The 27,361-nt window shown below is 41.4% G+C and overlaps 1 protein-coding gene across 2 annotated transcripts in view; it reads left to right on the forward strand.

Moving 5' to 3' along the window:
- Positions 1-27,361, forward strand: part of TUB (TUB bipartite transcription factor) — a 77,017-nt gene that overhangs the window by 14,699 nt on the left and 34,957 nt on the right. Inside the window, exons 2-3 of one of the 2 annotated variants that reach the window (XM_082316608.1) lie at positions 18,862-18,913; positions 20,326-20,488. In XM_082316608.1, the coding sequence (XP_082172734.1) occupies positions 18,862-18,913; positions 20,326-20,488 (215 nt within the window). Of the gene's footprint in view, positions 1-18,861; positions 18,914-20,325; positions 20,489-27,361 lie in introns of those variants that run through there. The other variant, XM_082316607.1, reaches the window with a different exon arrangement.

Genomic DNA, 27,361 nt, shown 5'->3' on the forward strand with positions numbered 1-27,361 from the left:
GGTTTTGTATGATAGTTTTTCTTTGGCTTATAAAAACATGGTACCCTATTTGCTTAGCAATTGTCACATGGTGAAAGAGAAAAATAATGCCTGACCTAGGTAAGAACTGTTTAAAAAATAGTAGATTGGATAAATGCTGAAATCTTTTTTTGATCTAATGCCTTTGGATATGTTGTTGCAGTTACAGATGACAGCTGCTTGCCAATTTAAGAAAAAAAAAATACCTAAAGTTGACAAACCTTTTAAAATCTAATTATCTTATGCACGCTTTATTTTAAAGAAAAGGTTACTCTTGCATGTAAAATGTTTGTACAAATCCTAGGAGTTTTCAAAACAATCAGAAAAAGCATCTTTAGTCTTTTTGCCTTCTTGTTTTCCTTCTTCTTGGTTACTGTTTGATGAGACTGGTGAATATTTGACAAGCAGTTTAGAAACCAAAGATAAAAATTAATGATTTGTTATCAGCCTTTTCTTTTGGTGTTCACCATTTCACATGCTATAAGCTTTTATTTTGCCAATACTTAGCTGTTTGAGCAGGCTCAGGTGGCAATGTTTATGTCCAGCAATAACAAGTTTTATTAGTCTGTTCAGGATCAGAACCCTCAAAATTAGGTGGTGTGCATGTATCAGACCCTATTTTCAGTCGTCTTCAAATATAGTGAAAATGGTGTTCTAGAGTCTGAAATGTCTTGCATGGGGGACTGATGGAGGCTCTCAAACGGTACCATGCAGGCTGCTCACGTGAAGATGTTTTCAAGCCTAGAACCATAATTTGGAAAAGATAGTTGCAGTTAGAAAATATAAATTAGTTGGGTCATGATAATTAGCTCTTAATTTCCCAGTAATTTGTTACCTGTATCAACTATAAGCTGTATAGTGCAGAGCAGATTTTCAGCTGGAAATCCAAAGCTTTTTAGGGACGCCAATTCCCAGTTCTCTGAAAATGCGAGCTGCGTATTGTCCGACTCCTCTGCCACGGCCTTTCCCACAATTCTCACTTCTTGCTGGCAGCACACATGCTTGCATGTCTCATACATGTTGTAGAGCAAAATTTTATGTCTTGAAAGGAAGGATTGCCATATCAATTAACTGCCCAATGCTGAAAGAATCCAACATTTGAGGCATGCCAGTTAATGATGATAGTTTTTCAAACTGTATTAAAAAAAAGTAAGTTTTTCAGATTTTCTTTCCCAGCATTTTTTTATATACACATATATCTATGTCTAAATAGTTAAATATGAGGAAATAAATGTCTTGTCCAGTTATCTGTTGAGAGGTCAAGCTGAGCAGAGCAGATAATGTATTACTTTTATCAAGTTATCACACTTCTTAGTAATTAAATGCTTTCTTGTATTTTTCCGTTTATGTATCACTACAGCAAAGCATTTCACATAGCTCTTTGTAGTTCCACACAATATATTACAGAGTGTTGAGGGAACAATCCAGAGTAATTATTAGACTAAATGATAACTTCATTGGAGGCAGTTTGAGAGAACCAGAGGAAGACAACTTGATGATCTTAATCAGTGAGAGGTCGCATTGCTGGGGTATTTTGGGTTTCTTACTTGCTGAAATATTAATGGCATATACTATATCTGGAACGACACTGGGAAAATCCCGAGGTGCAACACCCTCTCTATATTTATATCCTCTACCTTCTGTAGTTTTCCGTAATTTTCAATTTGCGATGCACACGTGCTTTCTGGCACTGCCCTTGTGAACTAAGCATTTTTCAAGTGTGCTACATTTGCCATGAGATTCTGATTGAAGATTTGATTAAAGAGTTCCTGGCTTAACATATTAGCTTGATAGTTGATTTGAACTTAAAACTTTACACACCAGGTGGATTCGTGTGTGCTCATGATTCGTATCAGGACAGATAATTCTAGCTGCTGGAATCTTTCCTCCATCGAGAAAGACTGCTGCAACTCTGGAAACTGAAGCTTTGTGTGATGAAGTATCGGAAGTGGAGTCAAAAGATCACAGGGTAGATTTCCATTAACCGTTGGAGTTTTCTGTGTGGACAGGTGTAGTTTTGGACTGTAGTTTTGTGACGGAATTTTGATGATAGAAGTCGGAGACTTAAATAGCTGCAATCTTCCTGTTGTGTGGCACAAGAAGAACCCAGGCTTGTTTCTACTTCTTAGTATCATTTCCTCCAGTACACTTACTTAGGTAAAAGGTGCCTCATAATTGTCAGATGTAACAGAAATGGTCACAGAGTAGTCAAGAAGAGGTATAGTCAGGACTCTGACGATTCATAATGAAGATGGAAATAAAATTATTCCAATAACAAATATTTGATCTGTCTTAAATTTGACTAATTTATTTGAAATACTTCAAGCTGCTATGTTAAACTAGGTATATAAATTCAAATGGGTGAGCACAGTTAATGACAATCAAAAATGACTAAAATTTATGCAATGTACATATCTTAGTATGCAACAAAAAGAGGTATGTTGCATAACAATGTTGAGTCTGTTACTTGATGTGACACTTCCAAGTTCTTGTAAACGTAGTGAATGCATTTTACTATTAAAAGGACTATTTTTTTTTCTCAATATGAAACACAAAAATGCATGCCAGCATATTTGGGGTTAAATAAAGTATGGTCACAATACAGAAATATGGGTTTAATGAGACAAGGTAGGTTTTTTCCTAAAATGTGTCAAAGAGTAGTATTTGTTCCTTTTCCTAATATGTCCTATGACATGAGATTCTATGTCGTAGTATTCCTTGTTATGCTTTCCCCTCCTCCTGTTTATTTTCTCTCTGCAGTTATTTTTGCTAGAGGAAGTTAGAAGCTGACACAGGCTGAAATTTGCATGTGGTAGTTAAGCTTCTGTGGCTGGGAATTACACACAGGTGTGGAGAAAATCACTTAACATAACAAAAAGAAAAAAAAGCTGATAGGACTTATAAGAATGCATACTTCTCCACCCATAGAAAAAAATTTATAACAGAGAGAATTTTACCAACTGTGTGCTAAGCTGTTGCACTTTGCCTGACAGTAGTCTGACTTCTGTTGCCTCCTTTCTAAAATTACCTTCTTCCAACACAGCGCCTGGACTTAATAGTATCTTGGAAAGGGAGTTACTTGCCACGGCGAAAGGTGAAAGGTATGTTATAGAATCATAGAATGGTTTGGGTTGGAAGGGACCTTTAAAGGTCATCGAGTCCAGCCCCTCCTGCAAGGAGCAGGGATATCTTCAACTAGAGCAGGTTGCTCAGAGCCCCGTCCAGCCTGGCCTCGAATGTTTCCAGGGGTGGAAACATCTCCAGCCTCTCTGGGCAACCTGATCCAGTGTTTCATCAACCTCATCATAAAATATTTCTTCCTTGTACCTAGTCTGAATCTACCCTCTTTAAGTTTAAAACTGTTACCCCCCTGTCCTGTTGCTACAAGCCCTACTAAAAAGTCTGTCCCCATCTTTCTCAGTAGCGCTCTTTAAGTATTGAAAGGCCACAATCACGTCGTCTCCCCGGAGCCTTCTCTTCTCCAGGCTAAACAACCCCAGCTCTCTCAGCCTTTCTTCATGGGAGAGGTGCTCCATCCCTCTCATCATTTTTGTGGCCCTCCTCTGGACCTGCTCCAACAGGTCCATGTCTTTCCTGTGCGGAGGACTCCAGAGCTGGATGCAGTACTCCAGGTGGGGTCTCACCAGTGCAGAGCAGAGGGGCAGAATCATCTCCCACAACCTGGTGGCCACGCTTCTTTTGAGGCAGCCCAGCACACGGTTGGCTTTCTGGGCTGCGAATGCACATTGTCAGCTCATGTCCAGCTTTTCTCATACCTTCATCCCCCAGCCTGTCTTGATGCCGGGCATCTTCAACTAGAACAGGTTGCCCCGACCCAGGTGCAGGACCTTGCGCTTGGCCTTGTTGAACCTCAAGAGGTTCACACGGGCCCACTTCTTGAGCTTGTCCAGGTCCCGCTGAATGGCATCCCATCCCTCAGGCATGTCAGCTGCACCACTCAGCTTGGAGTCATCTGCAAACTTGCTGAGGGTGCACTCGATCCCACTGTCTGTGGCGTTGGAGAAGATATTAAACAGCACTCGTCCCAGTACGCACCCGTGAGGGACACCGCTCGTCACTGATCTCCATCCAGACACTGAACCGTTGACCGCTACCCTCTGGATGTGACCGTCCAGCCAATTTGACTCATCTGCCGAACAGTCCATCCATCAAATCCGTATCTCGCCAATTTAGAGAGAGGGCTGTTGTGGGGGACCGTGCCAAAGGCCTTACAGAAGTCCAGCTAGATGACAGCTGTAGCTCTTCCCTTGTCCACTGATGCAGTCACTCCACCCGCAGGAGGCCGCTAGGTTGGTCAGGCAAGACTTGCCCTTGGTGAAGCCATGCTGGCTGTCTTCTCAAATCCCCTCCCTGTCCTCCATGTGCCATGGCTTCTAGGAGGCTCTGTTCCGTGATCCTCCCAGGCACAGAGGTGAGGCTGACAGGTACCTTTCACTAGATCGGGTTGCTCAAAGCCCCAGCCAGCCTGACCTTGAACACTTCCAGGGATGGGGCACCCACACCTTCTCTGGGCAACCTGCTCCCGTGCCTCACCGCCCTCGTGACCGGAGGCCGTTCCCTCAGCCCGCCCTTGTGTGCCGTGTGCCCCGGCCCCTCACCAGCTCGAAGGCCCTGGGCTGGGCCCACACCCCACGCGTCGGTGCCTTTCCTGGGCTGGGAGACCAGGAGGGGACAGAGGAGGCCAGATGCCATTGCCAAAGTACCAAACAAGAGAGGAGGAAAGCATTTTTACTGCTATTTTCTTGGTTTATTGGTGGTTTGTTTGGGTTTTTTTTAAATAGGGGGAGGAGATGGGGGATGGGAAAGAAGGGCTCACGCCACCCGCGGCGATCACCACAAGAATTGTTGATGCCGGGAGCTGGCACGGGTGAGCCCGCGGGGCGGCCAGGCGCGGAGGCTGGGCCTGCCAGCTGATGGAGGTGCGGCGGCTACGCCGGGTGCTCCTGCGATGCCGGGTGCTCCTGCGACGCCGAGCACTCCTGCAACGCTGGGCGCTCCTGCGACGCCGGTGCCGTGGCGTCACGGAGGGGAGGCCTGGCACGGTGTAGTGGTGCCAGGGGAGCCACGCTGCAGGTGGATCCACTTGCATTGGTTCTTCTTCATCTGCGGGTGGATCCACCTCCATGGGCTCCACGCTGTCAGCCACATGGTAGATGTGGCTGATGGTGCCCCTCGCCTGCGGCCGCCTCCTTTTGCTCTGTGGTTGCTGCAGCCATGCGTCTTCTCTGCCCCCCCGCAAAGACGGGCAGCCGTACACTTGGCTCTTGGGCCTCTTGTTTCCAGGCATGCTTGGAAGACGAGGCCCTCGAAGCTCAGTGAATTGTGGGCCAACTGCTCTGCATTTATAGGGCCCGGAACAATGGGCAGCGAGGTGGCTTGTGCCATCAGGAGGCCATTGTGACGGGGATGCACGTGGCCAAATATGGCTGTCCTGGGAGCTGGGGGGCCTGAAAGATGGCCTCACGTGGGAGAAGGAGGAGGGTCGGGGGGGAGGAGGGCCCCTTTCCTGGGGATCGCTCCCCGGTGCCCTTCTGCTGCCCCTTGGGCACAGGGACTGCCCTCCACCTCCCCTCGCGTGCCTGGGCTCCAGCCCCCTCCTCAGCCCGTGCCTGGGCTCCCCTGGACGAGATGGCGGCAAGGGTGTCACAGGAGGGCCGGGGGTCCCTCAAAGGGATCGAGATGGGCACTTGGTGCAGCCCTCTAGAAGGGCATTTGGCCCTCTGCATCCAGGGACGCGCACGTGATGGAACATGAACAGTCTTACTAGAAAAGGAGCTTCCAAAGCTAATGCCTAGTAGATGATGGCAGGACTACTGCATTTGCCCTCCAAAAGCAGCTGTGCCTCTATCTATTAAAGACAAGACAGACTGGAAAACGGAGCTAGAAAACACCCTTTCACTCGAACAAACAAGGTGTTGCACAAGCCTTGCTTTGCTAAGATTTGGGCCCCTCAGTAGCAGAGGACAGTGCCACTGAAAGATTCCTGAACAATTCAGGGATACTGACCTTTTTTACAAAGGCAGTTATATGATAATATCACGCAAAGCTGAAGAAATCAGCTTCCTTGGGGGAAGCTTATTATAATCTAACCAAGCAGGATCAGCTAAACCTTTCAAGGGGCATTTAAGAGCTCTTTGGAGGAGGACTCAACTCCGCTGCTCTTCCCTTTGTCAACGATTACAAAGCCCTTCTGACTTGCCTTGGGCAAAGTATATGTCAATTTGCAGATTCTCCTTAAAACAGCAAGATCTGGTCCTCCAGACTTCTCTAAATCAGCCTGGTTTTTGGCAACCTGAAGCAACTGAAACTTGATGCAGTGTACTGAAGCATAGGATCGTAGAATCATAGAACGGTTTGGGTTGGAAGGGACCTTTAAAGGTCATCGAGTCCAGCCCCTCCTGCAAGGAGCAGGGACATCTTCAGCTAGAGCAGGTTGCTCAGAGCCCCGTCCAGCCTGGCCTTGACTGTTTCCAGGGGTGGAAACATCCCAGCCTCTCTGGGCAACCTGGTCCAGTGTGTCATCAACCTCATCGTAAAACATTTCTGCCTTGTATCTAGTATGAATCTACCCTCTTTCAGCTTCAAACCACTACCCCCTGTGCTATTGCTACAGGCCCTACTGAAAAGTCTGTCCCCATCTTTCTCAGTAGCGCGCTTTAAGTATTGAAAGGCCACAATCACGTCGTCTCCCCGGAGCCTTCTCTTCTCCAGGCTGAACAACCCCAGCTCTCTCAGCCTGTTCTCATAGGTGCTCCATCCCTCTCATCATTTTTGTGGGCCTCTTCTGGACCCACTCCAACAGGTCCATGTCCTTCCTGTGCTGAGGACCCCAGAGCTGGATGCAGTACTCCAGGTGGGGTCTCACCAGTGCGGAGAAGAGGGGCAGAATCACCTCCCTTGACCTGCTGGTCACGCTTCTTTTGATGCAGCCCAGGATACAGTTGGCTCTCTGGGCTGACGACTAACGTTGTGGAGTGTGATTTCTTGACAATCTTAAACACCTGGAAAATCTAATGAGTGACAGAGACTTTGGGTGTAATGTAGTTTCAACAGTTTTGAACAGTTTCCTACAATAATGTGTAGTAATAAAATATTAATATAATAGTGATGTAATAATATCAATTGGTTATTTTGCATACCTATACGTGTTTGGGAGGGGAGTACTTTCATCAGAATTTGCTGATTTATTGCCTTAAAATGATTCATAGAGAAAGGCTGATACTGGAAAAGTTTTATTGGGCAAAATTCCTTTGGGAACTTCTTTGGTTGCTTGCCTGCTTACCCCCTCAGGAGCCTCCACGATACGTGATCTATCTTTTGTGCTTCTCACTCACTACTCTGTAGCTTCTGCGGCCTTCCTTGTTGCTTATTTTGGCAGTCAAGCAGGTGGACAGGTGTAGGATTAGATATCCCAGGCCTGCCAGGGGCTCAATTCTGTAGGTTTTATCTGTCCTGTAGAAAATGTGAATGCTTTTGGTTTTTTTTCTGATTTAGAGGAGATGTGAATTTCAGGATGTCAGGTTTCAAAATCTGGAGCTGACCAATATAATGGAATGATTTTTCTCTGACCAGCCCTGCCTTTGGCAGGAGCTTGTTGTGGTGGTCCACCACAGTCTTGTGGGGTAGAGCCCCCTCCAGTTCTCCAAGGAGCAGAATTCTTGAGTGGAAGCCAAGAACATAGGATGGGCTCACAGATCTCATTGATGTCTGCTGTGCTGGGAAGCCTTCATGTATGAATGTCAGTCCTTAATTAGTTTCCTACATAATGCATAATGTACCCTAAAGGATTCATTTACTGTGCAGTGCCATCCAGGCGGCCACCATGTTTGCCTTTGTTGTAAACTCCCAGAATGACTGACTGACTTAGGTAATTAGAGGGACCAGCTTTTACAGGACAGTCATTAATACTCTCTTTGTGAGTAAAGCTCTCATGCTGGTTACCTGCCACTGCTTCTCAGTATCTGTTTGCCTCACAGCTGCAGAAAACTCTCTGACCATGTTGTAAAGTTTTCCTGCCGCTTCCTAAGCCTTGAGAGTGGATTCCACTTACCCACCCTTGGTTGCACACAGAAGCAAAGGAAGGAGACTGGCTTAGCTCTGAAATGGAGAATAATGCTCTTCAGGTTGTTTACTCACAAGATTATCTCTTCAGAGGGAACTGATAAATTAGAAAAGATGAAATGTGTAATTTCTTTTGAAATTATCTTTGAATACTGTAGACATTACCATGTTTTAGAAAGGAGTGAATATCTTTGTGTCATTAAAAAAAAAAAAAAAAAAAAAAAAACCAACAAAAAAACCCCAACAAACAAACAAGGGAAAAAAGTCACCATCCCAACCTTATTTTTATTGTGCTTTTCTAAGATTGTGTTAATATCTAGAAGATTACCTTAGAAAAACTGTCTCTTTTGTGCAGGCGCTGTATAGACACATTGTGAAAACAATTCTCTGTCTCCGGGAGTTTATAATTAAAAATCCCAACCTGAAGGGGTTTATACACGTGCATCTTTTTATGGCATGTGAAATTAATGGGAACATTTCATGAGATTGAATTAACATTGTTGGGGATCAGGGCCCAAGTATGTGGATCAGACTGTATGGAATACCTCATCTGCATAGAGTGCTGTTAGAAATAATGACTTAGTTTTCATTACTGGGTACAAAATCTAAGCCAAGTGGTGGTTGTTACTTTTGCCAGCCATGAACATCTTACCAATCTTGAAATCTGTATCATGTCCTCAGGCACCAGGATCTGGCAAACTCATTTTCCCACTGAAAATGTTGTCCAGGATTGCCAGAATTTGCTACTTGTGTAGAAGGTAACTACAGATAATGAACTCAAACCAAAATGAAAAATCTGCATTCTTCAGTTCCAGCCAAAGAGTTCTAGATTGGATTATAATAGTATGTGTGGGGAGAAAAAGTGACAAAATATTTTGTTTCAGGGTTAGTATTTATCATGAAATGACATGTCTTCCCTTGGAAACTGTATTCCATAGAAACCGTAAAACCACCTGTAAAAAGGAAAAAGGAGCTTGGCTGTTTCACATCAGTAGCATCTCCTATCAGTGTTGTAATTCTTACTGTATTTTTCTTCAGTTTTGATTGCTAAAGCAGCTCAGGGAGACTAGGTAGTCTCTTTTGCCTTTATTTTCAATAAATTGATGGCTTAATTTTACTATTCCTTTAAAAATCCAGTAAGTGCAACTGTATCTTTTTCCTATCCTGTCCTAAATACATACGTAGGCAGTGAGATCTGTTAATAAGTTGCTGCATTAGCGAATTGCCTCGGATATCATCTCTTCAGCAGCAGCGTGTTTGATCTACGTATTCGTGCCTGTGTTTACATGCCTACTGCAGGGAGAAGCCTCACTGAACACCTGCAGCATTGACCCTATCGTTGGGATCAGTGTTTTGTTTGTTAAATACTTCACAATTATACTATTATTTTAAAGGCCAGCATTGTTTTTAGGTTAATTACTGTACCTGTAAGGCTTCATTCTTGCATCATGAAGGTGTTTCCAAGAGGAGTTAAGACTTGTTTGTTAATCTCATTTTACAGGTGTCTTGGAAGGTTATACTGTTTGAGGCAAAATAGGTCCAGTATGCTGCCAATGGACAAAACCATGTTTCATAGAACAGGTATAAGAGAGGGAGGGAAAGGAGCCAGCAGTCATCTTATGCAGGTTTTCTCTTGATCACAGTGGTTCACAGTCTTCCATATCAGAATCGCAGAGGTCTTTTCTAGGTGACATCTTTTACCAGTGCAGTAGCAGTGGAATGGGAGAGTCGTCGTGGTCCTCTGAGGTCCAGGCTGAGAACTCCTGTTCTGCAGTGTATGTGTAAGTGCAGTCTCCTTATCCAGACAATACTTCTCCCTAGTTTCTGCTCATTTAATTTACTGTTTGTTGTGGTCGGATGCTTTGTACAGTAATGGGTTGGTTTTGTTTGTGCGTATATTTTACTGTTTTAATGATTGAGGTTGGTTGAATTTTGGTACTGAAAGAGAAATCAGACTGTTAGGGCTGGATCTTCTCTGTGGCTGGCAGAGATGCGTTTTCAATAAACGTACTTCCTGAAAGTCATGTCATTTGTCATCTGGATCCATCTGCATTGCAGGTAGTGTATCTCCAGGTCAGGTTTTTTTTTTTTTTTTCCCTTCCCAATTTGCTCCTATTCAGGCACTTCCCATCAGTCTGCTTTAAACACATTTTAGCATAGCTCACGTAATACCCAAAGGCTACTGTGTGTTTGTGCTCCATCATTTGTGTTTATTAAATTCAATTCTCTCTTTTGGGGCATAGATACTCTTTCTAACATTGTCTTCAGAGTTTGTGTGTTTTGAGGGAGGGCAAGAAATAGTTCGTCTATCCACTCTTCCCTTAGGTGTTATTTTCATTACCTGCAATTTACTGCTGTGTGCTATCTTATTCACCTCTGTGTAATTGCAGAGAATGAATCTGTACAAATATTAGTTCAACTGATCTTTCCAGGGCAATAGTGGCAGCCCCGTGGTTTGGGTTATTTAAAACATGCAATGTGCTTTAGGGAATAGTTTTGCTTTTCCTCTCGTTAGATCTTTTCCTGGCTTCTTACCATCCTCATTGAAAGCTGTCAGCCTAGACATTTCAGATCCAAAACTGTAGTTTCTTTTTCCTAGTGACTTCAGTTTTGTTCCTGGAAGGTGTATAGCAGTTTTCTGATTGAACTCAAAGCTGGATCTCCTTAATACAAAGCATATCTACAGTATCTGTAGAGCTCCTTTTGTTCCCTTCGGCACTGAGAGTCTGTTGGGCTGTTTGCTCTTGGTCAGTGCTTGGTTGTATATATCCTGTAATATACCCATCTTCTAATGTATTTTTACCTGACTGTGATGATTTTTTTTTTTTTTAAACTTATTCTGGATGAAACATTTAAAAGACTTGATTTCTACAATTTCTATTGCTTTCATATATCCTTGAAGTTGTAACAATTGGACATGTATTTTGATGAACTGCTAATTAAAACAGAGCAAAAATACAATTGTGTGGTCATGCTGAGGATTTGGCTGCAGTTTAGCTTAGCATTTATCTACCTGGAATTAAGAAAAAAATTATAAATGTGTGTTCCCGTTGTTACATTTTCTTTCAGTTCATCTGCTTGTATAATCTGCCATGTAGCTCAGTTGGGATGCTGATGTTTTAGTTGTGTGTGACATCTGAGAGGAGGACACTATTCACAGAATCTGGAAGGGACTTCTGGAGGCTGGAAGGGACCTCTGGAGTTCTCCAGTCCTGCCCACAGCACAGTCAGCTGTGAGGTCAGAGCAGGTTGCTCAGGGCTTTATTAATTTGGGTCTTGAAAACGCCAAGGATGGAGACTGCATAACCTTTCTGGACTGCCTGGTATTAGAAGGCTGCGATTAGGTCTCTCCAAAGCTGTCCCTTTTCCAGGCTGAACACGACCAGCTCCCTCAACCTCTCCTCACAGGACAGGTGCTCCAGCCCCCAGACCTCCTCAGCTTACCCTCTTTTGGGCTTGCTTCAGTAGATCAACATCTTTCTCATACCAGGGGGCTCAAAACTGGATGCAGTTTTCTATATGGGGTCTCACAAGTGCAGAGGAAAGGCAGGATGTTAATCACTTCCCCTGATGTAATGGCCACCCTCCTGTCAGTACAGCCCAGGGTGCTGTTGGCTGCCTTTGCTGCCAGGGCACACCGCTGGCTCATGTCCAGCTCGCTGTCTACCAAGAACCCAGGTCCTGTTTGGCCAGACGGTCCCCAGCCTGTATTGTTGCCGGGGCATCTTCCTTCCCAAGTGCAGGGCTTTGTGTTTGTCCTTGTTAAATTCCATAAGGCTCCTGTTGACCCATTTCTCCAGCCTGTCAGGGTCCCTCTGAACAGCAGCCCTGCCCCGAGTATCTTGACTGGTCCCCCCAACTTGTCATCTCTGCAGATGTGATAAGGGTGCACTCTGTTGTCTCCTCCAGGTCGTTGATAAAGATGTTATCTTCTTGCTCAGGTGCAAATACTTCTCATATGACTGAGGAGGGATGGAAAAGAAAAATGTTAGCAAATAACGTCCTGCATTGACTTACTGGAAAAATAGAGTGCGAAAAAGTTTTTTGTTGTTCTTTTTAAATCCCCCAAACAGAACTGTTGGACAAACATAATGAGCGTCATAGATCTTAATGTACAATGGACATTTAGTTAAACGTTACTGAAGCAAATAGGACCAACAATTCAGGAAGGTCTTGTTCATTTACTGATTTTTAAGCTGGTTTGCCAGCCAGGATTTGAAAAGAAAATAAAGCATTTGGCTCTGTAATTATTTGTGCAACTACAAATTCAGTCTCTGCTTTCAGCCGTCTGCCCTGCAGGCATTACTTTTAGTGCCATTTGGATCATTGCCACAGTGTATGATCCTCTGCATCTTCTTGTGTTTTGTGGCTGACTCGGTGCTGATAGTTCTGATACAAATATCTGTGTTCATATTCCTGCCTTTCTTCCCCTATCTTTTTGCTTTATCTCTCTTAGTCTTTTTAAGGGACTTCAGAAGAGCTGCATGGGCAGGGGAAGCAATGCTGTATTCTTGGACAGGCATGCTATTATTTACTGTGTGAGATTCAGAGTGAAACAATTTTTTTCCTCTGAAGCTTCACATGAAGAAATGCAGTCTTCATTTCTGTAGCAGTTGTGGTGCCTGTACTCGCCTGGTCAGTCCAGTGGTAACTGATAGGTGTACTAGTAATGGTAGGCTGTTGCCCTCTGCCCTATGAGTATGGCATGGGAGAAATCCAAGAGCTGCTGCTGTTGCTGCTTTTGGCAGTAGAAGGGCAAACTAAGACTGAATGTCCTTGGGCTGCTCCTCAATGAAGACGACGGCCAGACTTTCGCTTGCTTCGATGGCCCAGGAACTCATTTTACCATAAAGATAGTAGCTGCAGGTTTTACTCTAAACCAGATGACTGAGCAGCTGCTTTGGCGTCAGAAAACCTTGATGATTCCTAGCATGAGGGGAGCCTTCGCAGTCTTCGCAGAGGATTTGTTTCATTTAAGTCTTTTATTAGGGTGTGTGTCTGATATAATAAGGTTCTCCCAAGAGGCTTCTGGTGAACTCAGCGTATGGTGTACATGGGGGAGACAACCTTATTTTAAGTGGGGACTTGCAGGTGTTGGGACTTCATAGGGATTGCTGGCTTCAAAGAAGTGAAATTCCATGAATTCCTAACCAGTGAAGAACCTAACTGTGTGCCATTCCTTCTGGAGCATGGCTTCAGCCTGCAGGTCCCTGAGCCTGTTAATGGGCTTTTACAGTAGCATTTCATCAGTGCTGCTGGAAAGCTTGTTCCTAAAGGCTTAACAGTAACATTATCCAGAGCAGTTGGATTTTATGGAACTGCAGAGACTTTATGGAAGTATAGAGATTATAGAGAAGTGTAATTGGATGAAAATGACAGATGGTATCCAATAAGCCAAGTGCTATCTCTTTGCAGGAATTTTATTTCATATGTTTTTAGAGACGTTGTAATGTTCAAATGGTACGTTACACCCATTCTTGTCCTTTTGAGTCAGCCTTGTTCTAAAAGATCCCGTAACCCGTTTCTCTTAACACAGCAACATACCAGCTTTCTTCACAGCAATAGTGCCTGGAAAAGATCTGAGTGATCTTAAAGATTAGTCTGGTATGGTGTATTTTTTTTTCTTTCTATCTGGTTTGATCATCCATTGTTTTTGAATTGCAGTTGACAATATGGCAGAAGAAACTAGAGATGAAAATACCTCCTCTAATTTTCCATTGCTTCTGGTTTAGTGTTGTAAGTGGGAGTAATATCTTCTTATCCAATTCCTCATCTTTTTATAATGTGAACTGTTTGTTTCAGGAATTTTCCCTGACTATGTACATTCATTTTGCTTGTGCAAAGGTCCCTGATTTCACGTAGAGTTTTTGGGTGATGCTGTTAGTAATGTATTATCATGAAGCAGCACAAGGAGGAAATGCAAGGGTGACACTTTTAAACACTGTATGTAAGTTTAGTGGTAGTTTATGTCTTTGCTTGTTTGACCAGTAACACTTCTCACTGCAATTAGTGCTGGGCTGCAGAGATGTGATAGATGTGATTTTGGACCTTTGTCCTGGTAAAAAAGGTATTGTCATGGAAAATGTTCCTTTATGAAGCAGTGTCAGGAAGGAACAAAAACATTGCCTCATTTGTCAGGCAGAAACACCATAGCTGCTTTACTGTGTCAGACTTTTTCTTTAAAAAAAATAAAATCAGTGACTACATGCATCTTGCACATTCTAATTGAAAACATTTCTTCTTAGTTATTTTTTCTTGCAGTGGCTTACTGAAATGTGAGCAGTTTGCATGTTCAAGGAGTAAAGGTGGAGTACTTGCTGTGAAATGTGTTGTTATTTGAATTAAGGCTTTTCCAATTTTCCTTAAATCGAGATCAGTCCATGTGGAATTACAGTAAAATGTAGCAAGATGTTGATTTACAGAAGCTCCCACCTTCAGCTCAGAAGTAAATTGTGGAGCTTCATGTAATCATGAAGCTTCATCTTTAAAACCTGGTTGGTTTTGGGTTTCTCTCTAAATGATTTTTAAGGAATACAGATTATGAAGAGCTTAGAATACTAAAATTCTTGCTTATATTTTTGTCTTCATTATGACATGCAGCAGTGTAGAAAGCCTGGTTATTTTTGGTAAATTGAATTTAATGTTGAAGCTGCCTCTGTAAAATCGTTTTTGTGTCTTAAAAAGGTGGTATGAAAGGTAACACTGACAAAAAGGTTCATTTAATGTATTTCCCTTTACAAATAGGAGGTGGGGATATTTGAATCAAATGCCATGTTTAAAATGCAAAAATATGCTATCTAAATTTAATACTTAAGTCTCTGTGAGCCTTGGTCCAGGGTGCTAATGTGAATCTTTAAGATTTAAGCCCAACATCCAATAAGCGCTAATGGGTGGGTTGGTTATGTATAGATGGATGTGTCTTCCCTGGAGGAAATATATACAAACTCTGATTAGTTAACTGAATTTGGACTAGACTATTCCTGCAAACCTGAAGTGCTGTTTACAATATTATATATAGTGAAAATTGCCTTTTGTTTTAAATGGGGTCAAAGCCATAGCCAAGATGCCAGGTGGATACATGATACTTGATCAAACAGGAGTAAAAATGAACCTTGCTGGATCTTCAGGATGCTTCACCATGCTCAGCAGATTGCTAATATGTGTGCATTCTCTTCAATAATTCAATTTTCATGAATTATAAAGTTATATTCCTCTATTAAGACTGACTGAGTTTCATGCTGCTGCTGGGATTTTCTAGCATCGCATCAAACATGTAGGCAGAATTGTTCTAACAGCCTTGCTCTCTATGAGATGATTTCCTGCAGTGGTCCTTCCATGTTATAGCTATAGTTTTTCCACTGTACTGGGCCTTAGTCTCTGACCATCCCAGTTATTTGGACCACTGAGTGACAAAACCTTGGCCACTTCTGAAACTGGGCAGGATAGGCTGGGTTCTCACCGTGTGCACAACCCTTCCAGAGGAAAGAGCAATTGATTTCTGTTCTTTTCAAAGACCAGGAAGGGCAAAATCTTTCTGCAAGGCTTCACTGAAGTGTGAGAAAGGGTCAGTGGTGGTTACACGCTTGCATCTCAGAGTCCACTGCAGATGTTTTTAAGGGCAGCAAGAGTGAGGGCCTGATGGCATTGCTATGGAAACAAAGCTTATTATTTTTATTTATTTATTTAGTCATTCTGCCAACCATCCATCCATCCATTTATTTGTTTATTTATTAAAAACCTGGTGTCCCCTAATGGGAAATCTTGGGAGTCATCCAGTCTCAGGAGATTTCTTCCATTGAAAATCAGGGAATGTGAAATATTAGCTGCTAATCAGCAACTCCAAGGTCCACTAGTCCTGTAGAAAATATTAACAAAGTACACAGTCTCGAACTAGAGTGCTCTGCTATTCTAGCAGAAGAATATATAGGCTCAATTGGATCCTCTTTTTATTTGGACTTGCATAATGATTACTTAGGCATCAAGAAAAGACAGAACTGCAGCTTTTCACTGATACTGGCATTGAGTAATTGTTAAAATAGAGAGAGCTGGTGGTAATGAGATTACTTTTAAGGCCTTTTTTACACTGTGGAGGATTCAAAAGAGTGGTGTGTCTGTCTGGTGGGAGTAAGGCAATCTAGTCCAAGTCCAGTAATCTGGAGGGGGTGAGAGTTGTTGAAATGACTGTATTCTGCTGAACCTCAGTATCATTGAAGAAAGCTGGAGCTCAATTTTAGTTGTTGAATGTTATGGCTTAAATAATGCAAGGCTTGTAGTCAATGCATATTTACAAAAGGATTGTGGAAAACAACCCAGAACTTCATAAAATATGAAGTGAGAGAATGAAGGACCTGGAAGTTCCAGACAAGCTTGTCAGCTGATTTTCAAGGCATGCTGCTTTTGGTGTCAGCTGTGATTGCATATATTCAGAGGCTTTAAAAACAACGTCTTGCAGTAGAAGGGCAATATGGAGAGGTGTTTTAGTATTACAGCATCCACAGTTTTTGGATGGAGGTTCATTTTTTTTGGCAGGCCTTTGGTGTGTCTGATAGTTGCTTTGCATTCGTGGAATGCTGAACCAAGGCAAATCACACTGTGCCTCTGACTGGGTTTGCTATGGTTTGCTTACTTAAACTGCCATGTTTCCTGTGGTAAGGCTGGGCATAAAGATACCTGAGGGAGCTGTGCTTGTTTACCTGAACCTGAATTTAGCTTGTTGTGGCGTCACAGGTAAGGTTTAGAACCCGACCGAAGACGTTTCCCTGCTCCCTTCTTCCGTGCAGTGTGTTATGCCAGGATACGGCATGATGCAGAGGAAGCTAGAGTCATCCGGAGCGCTTAGGCACCTTCTCTGTGATACAGAATTTAGCTTTATAGCCAATCCAGCATAATACTGATAACCATTATATTGACATAAAGATAATTACTGAACTGGTGGTTTATGGGAATGTCTGAGATGTGTATATATAGCTCATTTAACATATCTGAGGGAGTCAGCATAGTCTGATTTATAGAGCAGAAGATAGGAAGAGATCAGAGTTTTCTCCTTAGCTCTGCAAATGACTGGTGGAGTGGAGCAATATTGGCTCTTGACCTCCCTGGGTATTACAGCTATATATGCGTTGCTGCCTCTGCAGTTCTTATGGTCTGTATTAGCATCATTACATGGTTTTGGCTTTTTTCAAGCATTGTCTTAAATGAGGAAGATTTGTTCGGGCCATTAAGCCTGAAACTTTATACTTAGGCATCTTTTACTCAATTGTTTGGCCAAAGATACCTGTTTGGGTGGTTTTACTTTCTAGCAGTGCGGCTAATATGTATTGCAGTTGTAGTGAAGCACTTGAAAAAAACCTGATATTGTATACCATGGTGGAATGTGTGTGTCTTCTTTTTATAACTTGTTTCTGTAATTTATCAAACGAAGAATGCTTGGCATAAAGCAGAACCTTTTGGTGAGTGTGAGGGTTTTTTTTCTCTAATTTTTTTGTGGACTATGAGTAATGCATTACCTCTACAAGAGACTGTGTAATTTCATACCGAAGGCACTTGTACAGCATAGATTCATTCTGTGGAACATCAGCCTTTTGTAACACATAACCTGAGTAAAAATTGTAAAAGGCTGATGCTACCAATAATGCCTAATTATAGGTCTTTGATAATGCTGGCATTGGAAAGGTGGCATTCTGCATGCCTTTACTAGCTCTCATATCTAACTCTACTATAATGTTACTGTCTCCTAAAGCATATATATTAATACATGGGAAGTCACATTTTTAATGAAATTTCCATTGTGATACAGTTTGGTTGTATGTAGGTCAGAATCCAGGCTCTTTTGTCCTGGATTTTTTCTTTTTTTCTTTTTGATTGTTAAGAGTGATTATAAAAAAGGGACTAATTTTTTATAAAAATATGTTGTAAGAGAAAATGCATTCTACTTGTAAGAGGCTATTTTTTTGGTTCTATAGAACTGTTTTCCTTGTAGATGATATATTACAGTTTAAAAGATTTAATTATCTATGTTCAATGTTTAACCATAATGCTCTTACAATAGAGACCTTTGTTCCCCAGAAAAATAAAGTGTAGTCCGTAGTTTCATAAAATACTTCACAAAAGTAATTTTCTGATTTCAATGCCATTAGTTTTTAACATCTAATTAATGAAAATGATTGAATGTGCAGGAGCTAATCTCCCAACTAGCAACAATTAGCAGAAAGAAATATGGCAGTGCACAATACTGTTCGTCTTGCCAGTCTCTAGAAGTTGAAGTGCATGGCAATCAGCGTGACTTTTCAGATATTCAGGAATAAATTCTGGTTTTCAGGGTGCAAAAGATTAGACAGTTAATTTTCCTAACATAATTTTAAATACTGCTGAGTTGCTAAGCAGCTCCCTTACACTCTTCACTTTTTATGTGCTTTATATGCAAATTTTCAATCAAACCCCATTGCCGTATACATTGACATTTTGCATTAGAACACAGTGGAGAAGAAAACAAGCTATAGACTGTGGATTTTGCATTGCTTTGTGAACTGGCTGAATATATATTTTTATTGAAGTTTACATAAACCAGAGTTTTTCAGTTTTTCATGGTCTGCATTTAAATTCTCTTGAGCCAACTTTTGCAGGTGAGGGCAGGCAAACTTCCATGGAACGTGGTGAGAGTTTTATATGGATAACTCCTGCAAGAGTTTGCTCCAGTGATTGCTGTTAGGTGTTGTTTTGAGTGACAAATTTGTTCCAATTAAGTACTCTTTGTCTTTGCAGTGTTCTGGATGATGAGGGGAGCAGCCTGCGTCAGCAGAAGCTTGACAGGCAGGTAAGATTTTGGAGGGGGACCTACTTGCTCTCTGAAGTCTAGATCTTGGAGTAACGAAATCACTGACACATATATCTGGTAATTGATAGAAATTGCATCCTTATTAGGGAATGCAAAAGAGAGGTCTATGGAGGTTACAGCTTTCTTAGAAGTCTAACTTCCATTAAAATTTTTCTTATGACTGTGGTTTGAGTGATTCTCATTTCCACTGCCTTGGACTTGTTTTAAGCTGACTTACAATGTATTTGTTACCCCTTTGATGGACCAAAAAGGACAAGAGGTTCTGGCAGACATGCCAGCCAACAGAGGTTTACCACAAAGTTTTTACATATTTTCCTTTTCGTTCCATGGATTTAGCCCTTGTGGCTGTAAACTAGTGGCACTATGTGCTATGTTGCCTATTTTGCTACTGTATTCCTACATGACTTGTACAAGAAAGTGATTCAGAATCGCTGCCATGAAATCTCAAGGAATTTTGCCTTCAAGTTGTAATGGGGTTTGAGGTTTCCACATTTCCTTTGATTTTTCTGTGGTCCCCTTTCCACAAAACTTTGTCATGTTTATAGTTAAATCTTGTGAGTTTAATTTTTCTCTACATTTCTTTTCCCATTTTTTTATCAGCTTGCATGTCTACCAGCATCTCATTTTCAAATTCAAGTATTTTCTATTTATGCCATAATCCTGTACTAGATTCTGATCATTTTGAAGTCATGTTGAGGTGTTCTGCACAACTTATGGAGCTGAAAGAGTCCACTATCCATTCTTGTTCTTCAGTTTTGGTCCTTTCTAAAAGCAAAAAATCACTGTACAGGAGCAGGAAAGTGGTAAGGTAATGGATAAGTAAAATCAACCGTTCCGTTCTCTGAGGCTGTGGAAGAGGGCTCAAAGAGAGAGGTGCCTATGGTGCCATCAGATGCTGAAGGTTTTGGTTTTCAGCAGATCTAGCTGAGAAATGCAAGTGTTTAATTAAAGTTCATCTTGTCTAGTTGTTAAATTAGGCTCATGTCCAGCATTATCACTTGATTCTAGTTTGCAGAATACCTGCTTTTAATTTACAGAAACTTAAATTGGCATCTCTGCCTCATGCCCTTGCTTACCCTCCCATTGCTTCACAGCCAGTACTCTCGCACTGTTGTTTTCCCAAGGGTTATTTCCAAGCAAGCTCTGACAGCTGGTAGACTGCTCAGAAAGATCTATTTTAATTATTTGCTGTTTTCAGCAGAAGGTGTTTTAGCACTGGGTTGGTTGTGGTTTTTTGGAAAGATTTCCTATAACCCGATATCCCAATATCCCACTTGCTAACTGCTGCCACTGGAAAACTGGAGAAGGTGTGAAGATATCCATTGTTTTTCATCATAGATTGCTACTGTTTGGAGTCCAGTAACAGATGCTTTTCTTTGTATTTTCCTCAGCGAGCATTGCTAGAACAGAAGCAGAAGAAAAAGCGCCAGGAGCCATTAATGGTTCAGGCCAATGTGGACAGTCGCACAAGAACACGCAGAATGAAACATTCGGAAGAACAAGCACCATTGGTTGAATCGTATCTTAACAGCAACAGCAGCACCATATATCATGGTATATGAATATGACCTATTACATGTATATTTACTGCAAGTCATACTATGATGCTCTCCATGTTAAATTTATGCTGATGAGAACAAAGGTGGTTGTTTTGGATTTTTTGGTAAATAATTTGTATCCTTCATTAGTGTTTGAGGATAAAAACATCAGAACTTGCAATGCTAGCCTAACAGGAGGGAGCGAGGTAACTAGCTGCCATTTCAGTGCTGTGGGGAAGGGGGAGTGGCTTGTCCATTCTGCCATGGATATTTAAGTATCTTCAGCCTTGGTTCCTACTGAAGTAAAGCTTATGTTGTTCCACTCTATGTATTTCTCTGTATGTAATTTTGCTTAAGCCTGACAGTGTTAATGATAAATTTGAAACCTGTTAACTAATTTCAGCTAAGTTTGAATATAATAATTTCAAAGTACTGTGTTTCTGCAAGGTTCATTAAAATAGGTGACTAGGTAGAGAAGAACATTTCAAGCTTGTACAATGTGGTCTACGCTTTCTTATTAAAGCTTACAGAGTCCAGGAGGGACAGAGACACTTCAGGTATCACAGCCATAGGAAAAAAATTATAATGCCATTACTGTATTATTAGACTTAAAAGAATTTAATCATCAGAAATAAATCCTAAGAAAACCAGTCGTTACTTAGTTCTGTGTTCATATGGCCCATGCTTGTTGGCCCCCTAATGAGAGTAGGTGCATACTTTTGCTGAGGATTTCCAAGAGGGACGCTTGGGTAACCCTCGTTCAATATTGTGTCTCTTGTAAATCTCATTCCAGGTTGGTAACACCTCCAAGAGTTATAGAGAACAGTAATTTTCAAATTTTCTATTTTTGCAGATCGTTAAGTAAAATTTGATTCATAAAGGAATCATAAGCCTCAACAGCAAAAGGCTTCCTTCCCTGAGTATTGGTGGGTATGTGGTACACAGAATTCATACAAGGGAAAAAAGACAGTAAAGGACATGAGCTGAAATATACTGCTACTGGGAATGCAGTTGGCCGTTTTCAGGTTGTGAATGCTACTAGGTGGCAGAGTACTTAAGCTTTAATGTCTCTAACCCAAAACCTAAGATGCCTTTGTGAATCTACCTCTGGAAAAAAACAAAACAAAACAAAACAACAAACCAACCAGTATCCTAGTCTTAAACAAACAAATAAAAATTTAATTAATCATTCAGTTCAGATCTCTATCAAGTATACTGCACGTGCTATACTTTTTGTCTGCCCTATCATTTCATTTTCAGTTGGTGATCACATCTTTCAACACGGTGATGGCAGGTATTTACTGGACTGACTAATCATGCTGTGAGAAGTGCAGGTTTCAGAGTCTCTACCCCTGCTTTGCAATTGGTGGGATTTTTTGGTGTGGTTACAGCTACAGAATTTATTGTTAGAAACTGGAAATTGCATTGATTAAATGTTAAGGCTTCGTTAATAATGGACCTTTTTTATCTTGCTTCTGCAAGCAGATAGGCTACCATAAGTGATTTCAGATGGAAAATTATTTTTTCTCTTAGTATTATTTTAATTATGTTTTTTCTAATAAATATTAAAAGAATTAGTAATATTTCTCTCTCTTTACTGTCTTTTTCTCAGGATCTGTGAAGAAAATTTTGAAGAGGAAAGTAAATTTCTTTCCAGTCTGGCCTAAGAATTTGCTTTAGCTTTTTTTTTTTTTTTTTTTTTTTAATCAGAGAAAACAGAATTTTTCTCTCTTTCCTCTTTCACTCAATAACTTATCAAAGGTACAAAACTGTTCTAAGAAATAGTATCTTATGGTACAGAGGTGCCGTCGTATATTAAAGCTTCTGTATTGTCAGTTGAACAAGGTTTTAATTTTCACAGATCAGAGAGACAGACATTATCGTTGCATAAATGGTAGTGAATTTCATATCTGTACTAACTGAGCTAAATTTTGCAACAGTTTGCACCAGAGTGGACTTTCTGACTTAGGTGAGATTAACTGTGCTCTTAAGGTAAAAGTGACCCTTCCTGTAATGTTATACCACACCATTTACTGGAATACTTGCTAATTTATTCTCCTTAAATCAGTTTGTTCTAAATTTGTCTCTCAAACCCCTTCAAGAATTTACAAGGTTTCAGAGAAGCAAAAAAATATAGTAATGTTTCTCATATTCAATCCAGAGTTTGTTAATCCCTGGGGACAGCTGTCCTTGTAATAAACTGTGCAGTTAGCAAAAGCCAACTTAGGAGAATTTAATTACCCAGTAAGGTGTTTTATTGCCTTGTAAAATCCTTTGTTAGGAACGTTGCTTTTGAAAATATTGTAAGAACTCCAGAAGTGTCCTTTTTTGGTGCGGTCTTCTCTGGGAATGTGCTTAGTGTCTTAGGTTACACTGTTTGCATGGTACGTAGTTAGGTTTTGATGGTCATTTTTAACTATGGTATTCAGCTTCGGGGTTGGCACTTTTTTCCCCTTCAATGAAAACATTTGTATGTGGGAGTGTCGGATGCATGAGACAGCTGGGCTGTTTCTAAAGAACTATTCTGCTCTTTTCCGTTCATTTGTTTCTGTTATGGGCACGCTGATTTTAAGTTAAGAATGACTCTTTGATGGGAGTTGACGGTCTACTGAATGAACTACATTGCTTGGATGAGCATGTTTGTGAAATCAATTCCTGTACTGCAAATGCTACAAAAAGAACACTTCTTTCCACCTATCATCCTACTCTCTTTTTTTCCTTGTACTAATTCTGTGTAGCACAAAAGTACTTGTTGATTTCAACAAATAATTGGATGCCTGTGTGGAGATATCTCTATGGTACTTTGAGCAAAGTAGGTCAGAGATACCATCTCAGCAATTCTGAGATGTTAGGCTTTGTGCACTGGGAAATTTTGTTTCATACGCTGCCATAGCTTATACTGATGCAGTTATCTGTGCTGCAACGGTTCCCTGATGGGCAACTCTACTCTGGAATAAAAACTCATTTTATTCCAGAATAATTGTCAGAGTGTGGAGTAAAAAGTCAAAGTCACTTTTGTTCTGGAATAGAACATCGGCCTGGTGAGCTATTTGTAGGAAGAGACAGTGGAACAGCATATTTCGCTAGTTAAGTTGATCGTAAGTTTTTCCACATAAAGGAGCCCTTGGCTGCTTTCGAACCTCTGCAGGGAGTTGCAGGGTGATTGCTGCTAGTCCTCTGGCTGCTCGTGTATTTTGCTTCATCTAGGTTGGAGCTGAAGGGAGGTGCAAATAAATCTAAGATGCAATAGGATGGAGGCATATTCATTAAGGGCTGTGACTGAGCTCAGCTGGGGCAGCTCACAAAGGGGATAATACAGATGTGGCTTTCCTACACTTGTGTTGCTCAGGATTGAAGATACTGGGACCAGTTTAATTCAGCATGAAACTGAGCAGGTACAGGGCTCTTCTGAGTTTCTTTTTTGTTAGTTAAAAAACAATGAAATGGCTCTGCTGAAAGCCTGTCTCCACAGAGTAAGGAGGAGTATTGCCAGGATCACCATACTTTTTCCTAGGTACCTTCAAAGCAGCGAGGTGACATGTTGGTAGGATGAAATGGTATCTCTGTTCCCTCCAAGTGTTACTGGCAATTCCTCTGGGTGCCGTGAGACTTTTAAGGAGATGGGTGCCCTTCCACTGAGGAAGTGATTCTGCAGAATTCACCATGCACAAGTCTCCAGGCAGATCATTTCTTAGTTCCTGCCCACGTTTCACCTACAGGTAAAAGTTTTCAGATCCTGTAGCTTCTAAATGACTTGCGTGTAGTATGCCTTTTAAAAACTTTTTGGTTGTTGGCATAATGCCTAATAAACTAAAACCAACGTATTTAAGTTATCTGTGGGAACTGACATGAATTAGGTTGAACAGGCCAACCTGAGATAAAATGAATCCTTGGTGCTCTGGTCCATGAGTTGTTAGTTTGAACTCAAGTATTAGCCAGTGGTAACGCAGTGCTTGCCTGTCACCATCTGTAGATCAGGTAGGACCAAGCACGCAGGAAATTGCTTTTGTTACTTGGAAAGGATTATAGAAATATATTTCATGGGAACAGAACCTCTTGTTTTATAATCTGTATATCTAGGAACATACACACAGTAGTAGAAGTAGTTTCATGGCAGCATTTCTGGATAAGTTCAGGACAAAGCTGAGTATATGGAAGTAACAGAAAGTGCTCACCTAAAATGATGAATGCAGTGTGCTGCTTTTTTTTGTGTGTGTTTTTTTTTCCTTTTCTTTTCCCCCCCTCTGAAATGGAGGTATTAATATAGTTTTGAGACCACACTTGTAGGTTAGACCCTAAATTATCTGCGTGCCATTTCAAGCAATAGGTATCCTTCCATTAACTTCCATGATGTTTGGCTCCAGTTGTTACTATTACAAATAATGCCTCTCTCTCTTGCAGTACCAAATACAACTTCATTGCTATTTCATCATTATAAATAGCGAAATAAGAACCAATAACAACATTTTGTATTGCTATTAAGTTTGTATTGTATATCAAAGACAACAAAGTCATTTATTCACTGGGATAAACTTAATCCTTCGGTGCAGGAGAGATCACTTACAAATTGCTTTGTCTTCTCTTTCTTGTGTTCTTGTTTATTTTTGATTTGGTGCCCTTCATAAGGGCATATTGCTACCTGTTTTTTTAAAGTTTTTATTAAATTTTGCTTGCCATTCTGTAATGCCTCACAGTTACATCTGCTGGTTTGTTTTCATGTATCTTACACCACTTACTTTGTGAAGTTTGTTGAAAACCTGAACAGACGTTTTAGCCTGATATGACATTGCAAAATTCTGCTATGAGTACAGCTCTTTTCAATCTGGATTGCAAATACATACTGAGCGTTCCTGGAGCCAAGTAGCATGCAGAGATACACTAGTTACTGCAACAATTTAATTACATTATTTAATTACATTTAATGCAAATTAAGAAAGCCCATTTTTACAGAGAAGAGTAATTTTACTTCTGTGAAAATGCTGAATTTCCATTGGGGAGCGATTTTTCTTTTCACAGCACTGAGGAAGGCAGTGATTTGAATGAGTGCCAGATATGCTGTCATTAATATTACCATACTTTGTTGCAGCTGTGGCTTTTTTTTTTTTTTTTTACAGACTTGAAATTAAAAATGTTTTCAATTAGATACTCTCAGAGTAATTTTCATGGCAACTTCCAATTTAGAGATTTAGATTAACCATGTGAAAAAAGGCAAAATTACTTTCTTACTTTCCTTCTCTGACATTTGGCAGCACATCTAGATGCAATGGTTGTGTGGTGTGTTGAACAGACTTCTGATGACAAGTCATAGCTCTGGATTGTTAAATTTGACGTGTCATTCTGCTCCTTTACGATGAATGATGAGAGAGAGTTTTCTGATGGCTATCAAGCTGTCAACTTTATAAGATGAAATCAGTTAACCATTCATTTAAAAAAACATATATTTGCGTATTCATCAAAACAGTGCCTCGCCATCCCCGTTTTTCACCGACCTTGAAATGAGAAGGTATTAGTTTATTTTTTGAAGATAGCAAGGAATGTTCTGTGCACAAGACTGTTAATACTGAGAGATCAGGCAGCACTCCAAGTATCATGTGGGCAAGATACTTAACTTCCAATACGCATATATTCTGAAATCTCCCTTTCAGCCACAGTCTCTTCACCTTCATCCTTTGAAGCATCTTTTTGATTTATCAGCAGTCCTTACTATGCTAGTACATTTCCAAAATAACAAACTAACCCGGGAGCAACGATCAAGAGCAGCGGGTAGCAAGTGGTTTAGAGGTCTTTTTGTGGTTCTTGGTACTGAAAGATTTGAGAAGGGCGTTTAGAGGCAATTGCTCACAACTGCTTGAAAAACCCTTCTCTTTGCTTTAAAGTTCCACTTACAGTATATTTACTTTCAGTTACCACTTCACAGCTAGCCGTTATTTTCTGTCCTCTTGACAACCTCGGTGTTGGGGAGCAGCAGGGGCCAGGAGGTGAGGGTGACCCCAGCACGGGCAATGCCCTCGCAGATGGGGCACCATCCCACAGGCTCCGAACATGGTGGGCAGAGCTGGTCACTGCTAACGGGATCCTCAGCAGTACCAGACACGGCAAGGGATGAATTGGGGCCAGGGCCCTCCAGGGTGCCAGTCAAGGTGGAAAGGATACGGGGCCAGGAGACAAGGCTGCAGCGTATATACGAGAGGTCCATCGAGCAGATGAGCTACCTACAGCGTAGTGCCAGGATGCTCCCAGGAGACACAGCTGGGGAGCAGCGTACCTACAGCATAGCCCTGGGCTGAGCTGGAATAGAGCCCGTGGCCCATGGGCAGGGTGTGGGTAGAAGCCCCCACAGAGGCTTGTCAGGGCAATTAAAGCCTACTCATGCCCTCAGGGCCCCAATACACAAAATAATTATGTAATTTATTACTGTCCTTAATCTTCCTGGCATAGGTTTTTCATGGATATTTTTAGCTTTCCTTATCAGTTGTCTGCTTTCCCAAAGAGTCTAATTCATTGCTATTAACTCTCCATTTCACATGCTCCCTTTTCTTTTCCCCTCCCTGGGGGCAGACAGCAAATACATGGCGGTTAAGAAGAATCTTTTGTTTAATTCCTTCCTTTGTTCTTTCTGAGGAAATCTCCTTAGAGCAATGAGCTTTTGATAATGTCCTTAAGCAGCACCAGGTTCTCAGGTACACTTTTTCCTTTTTACTGAGCCCATTCACATTGAGTTTCACTTATGAGTATTTTCACCTTTGTAAAATCAGCCTGATCAACACACCAGTGTTAGATACATAAGCTGCAAGGAGCCATAGGGAATTTATGGGCAATATAATTTTTTGGGAATCTGGAATCTTACTGTAAGTTACTAGTTGCAGGGTAATGCCTTCAATTATAAGCA

This window comes from Platalea leucorodia, assembly GCF_965183815.1.
Source record: "Platalea leucorodia genome assembly, chromosome: 7".
In the NCBI taxonomy this organism is placed as follows: domain Eukaryota; kingdom Metazoa; phylum Chordata; class Aves; order Pelecaniformes; family Threskiornithidae; genus Platalea; species Platalea leucorodia.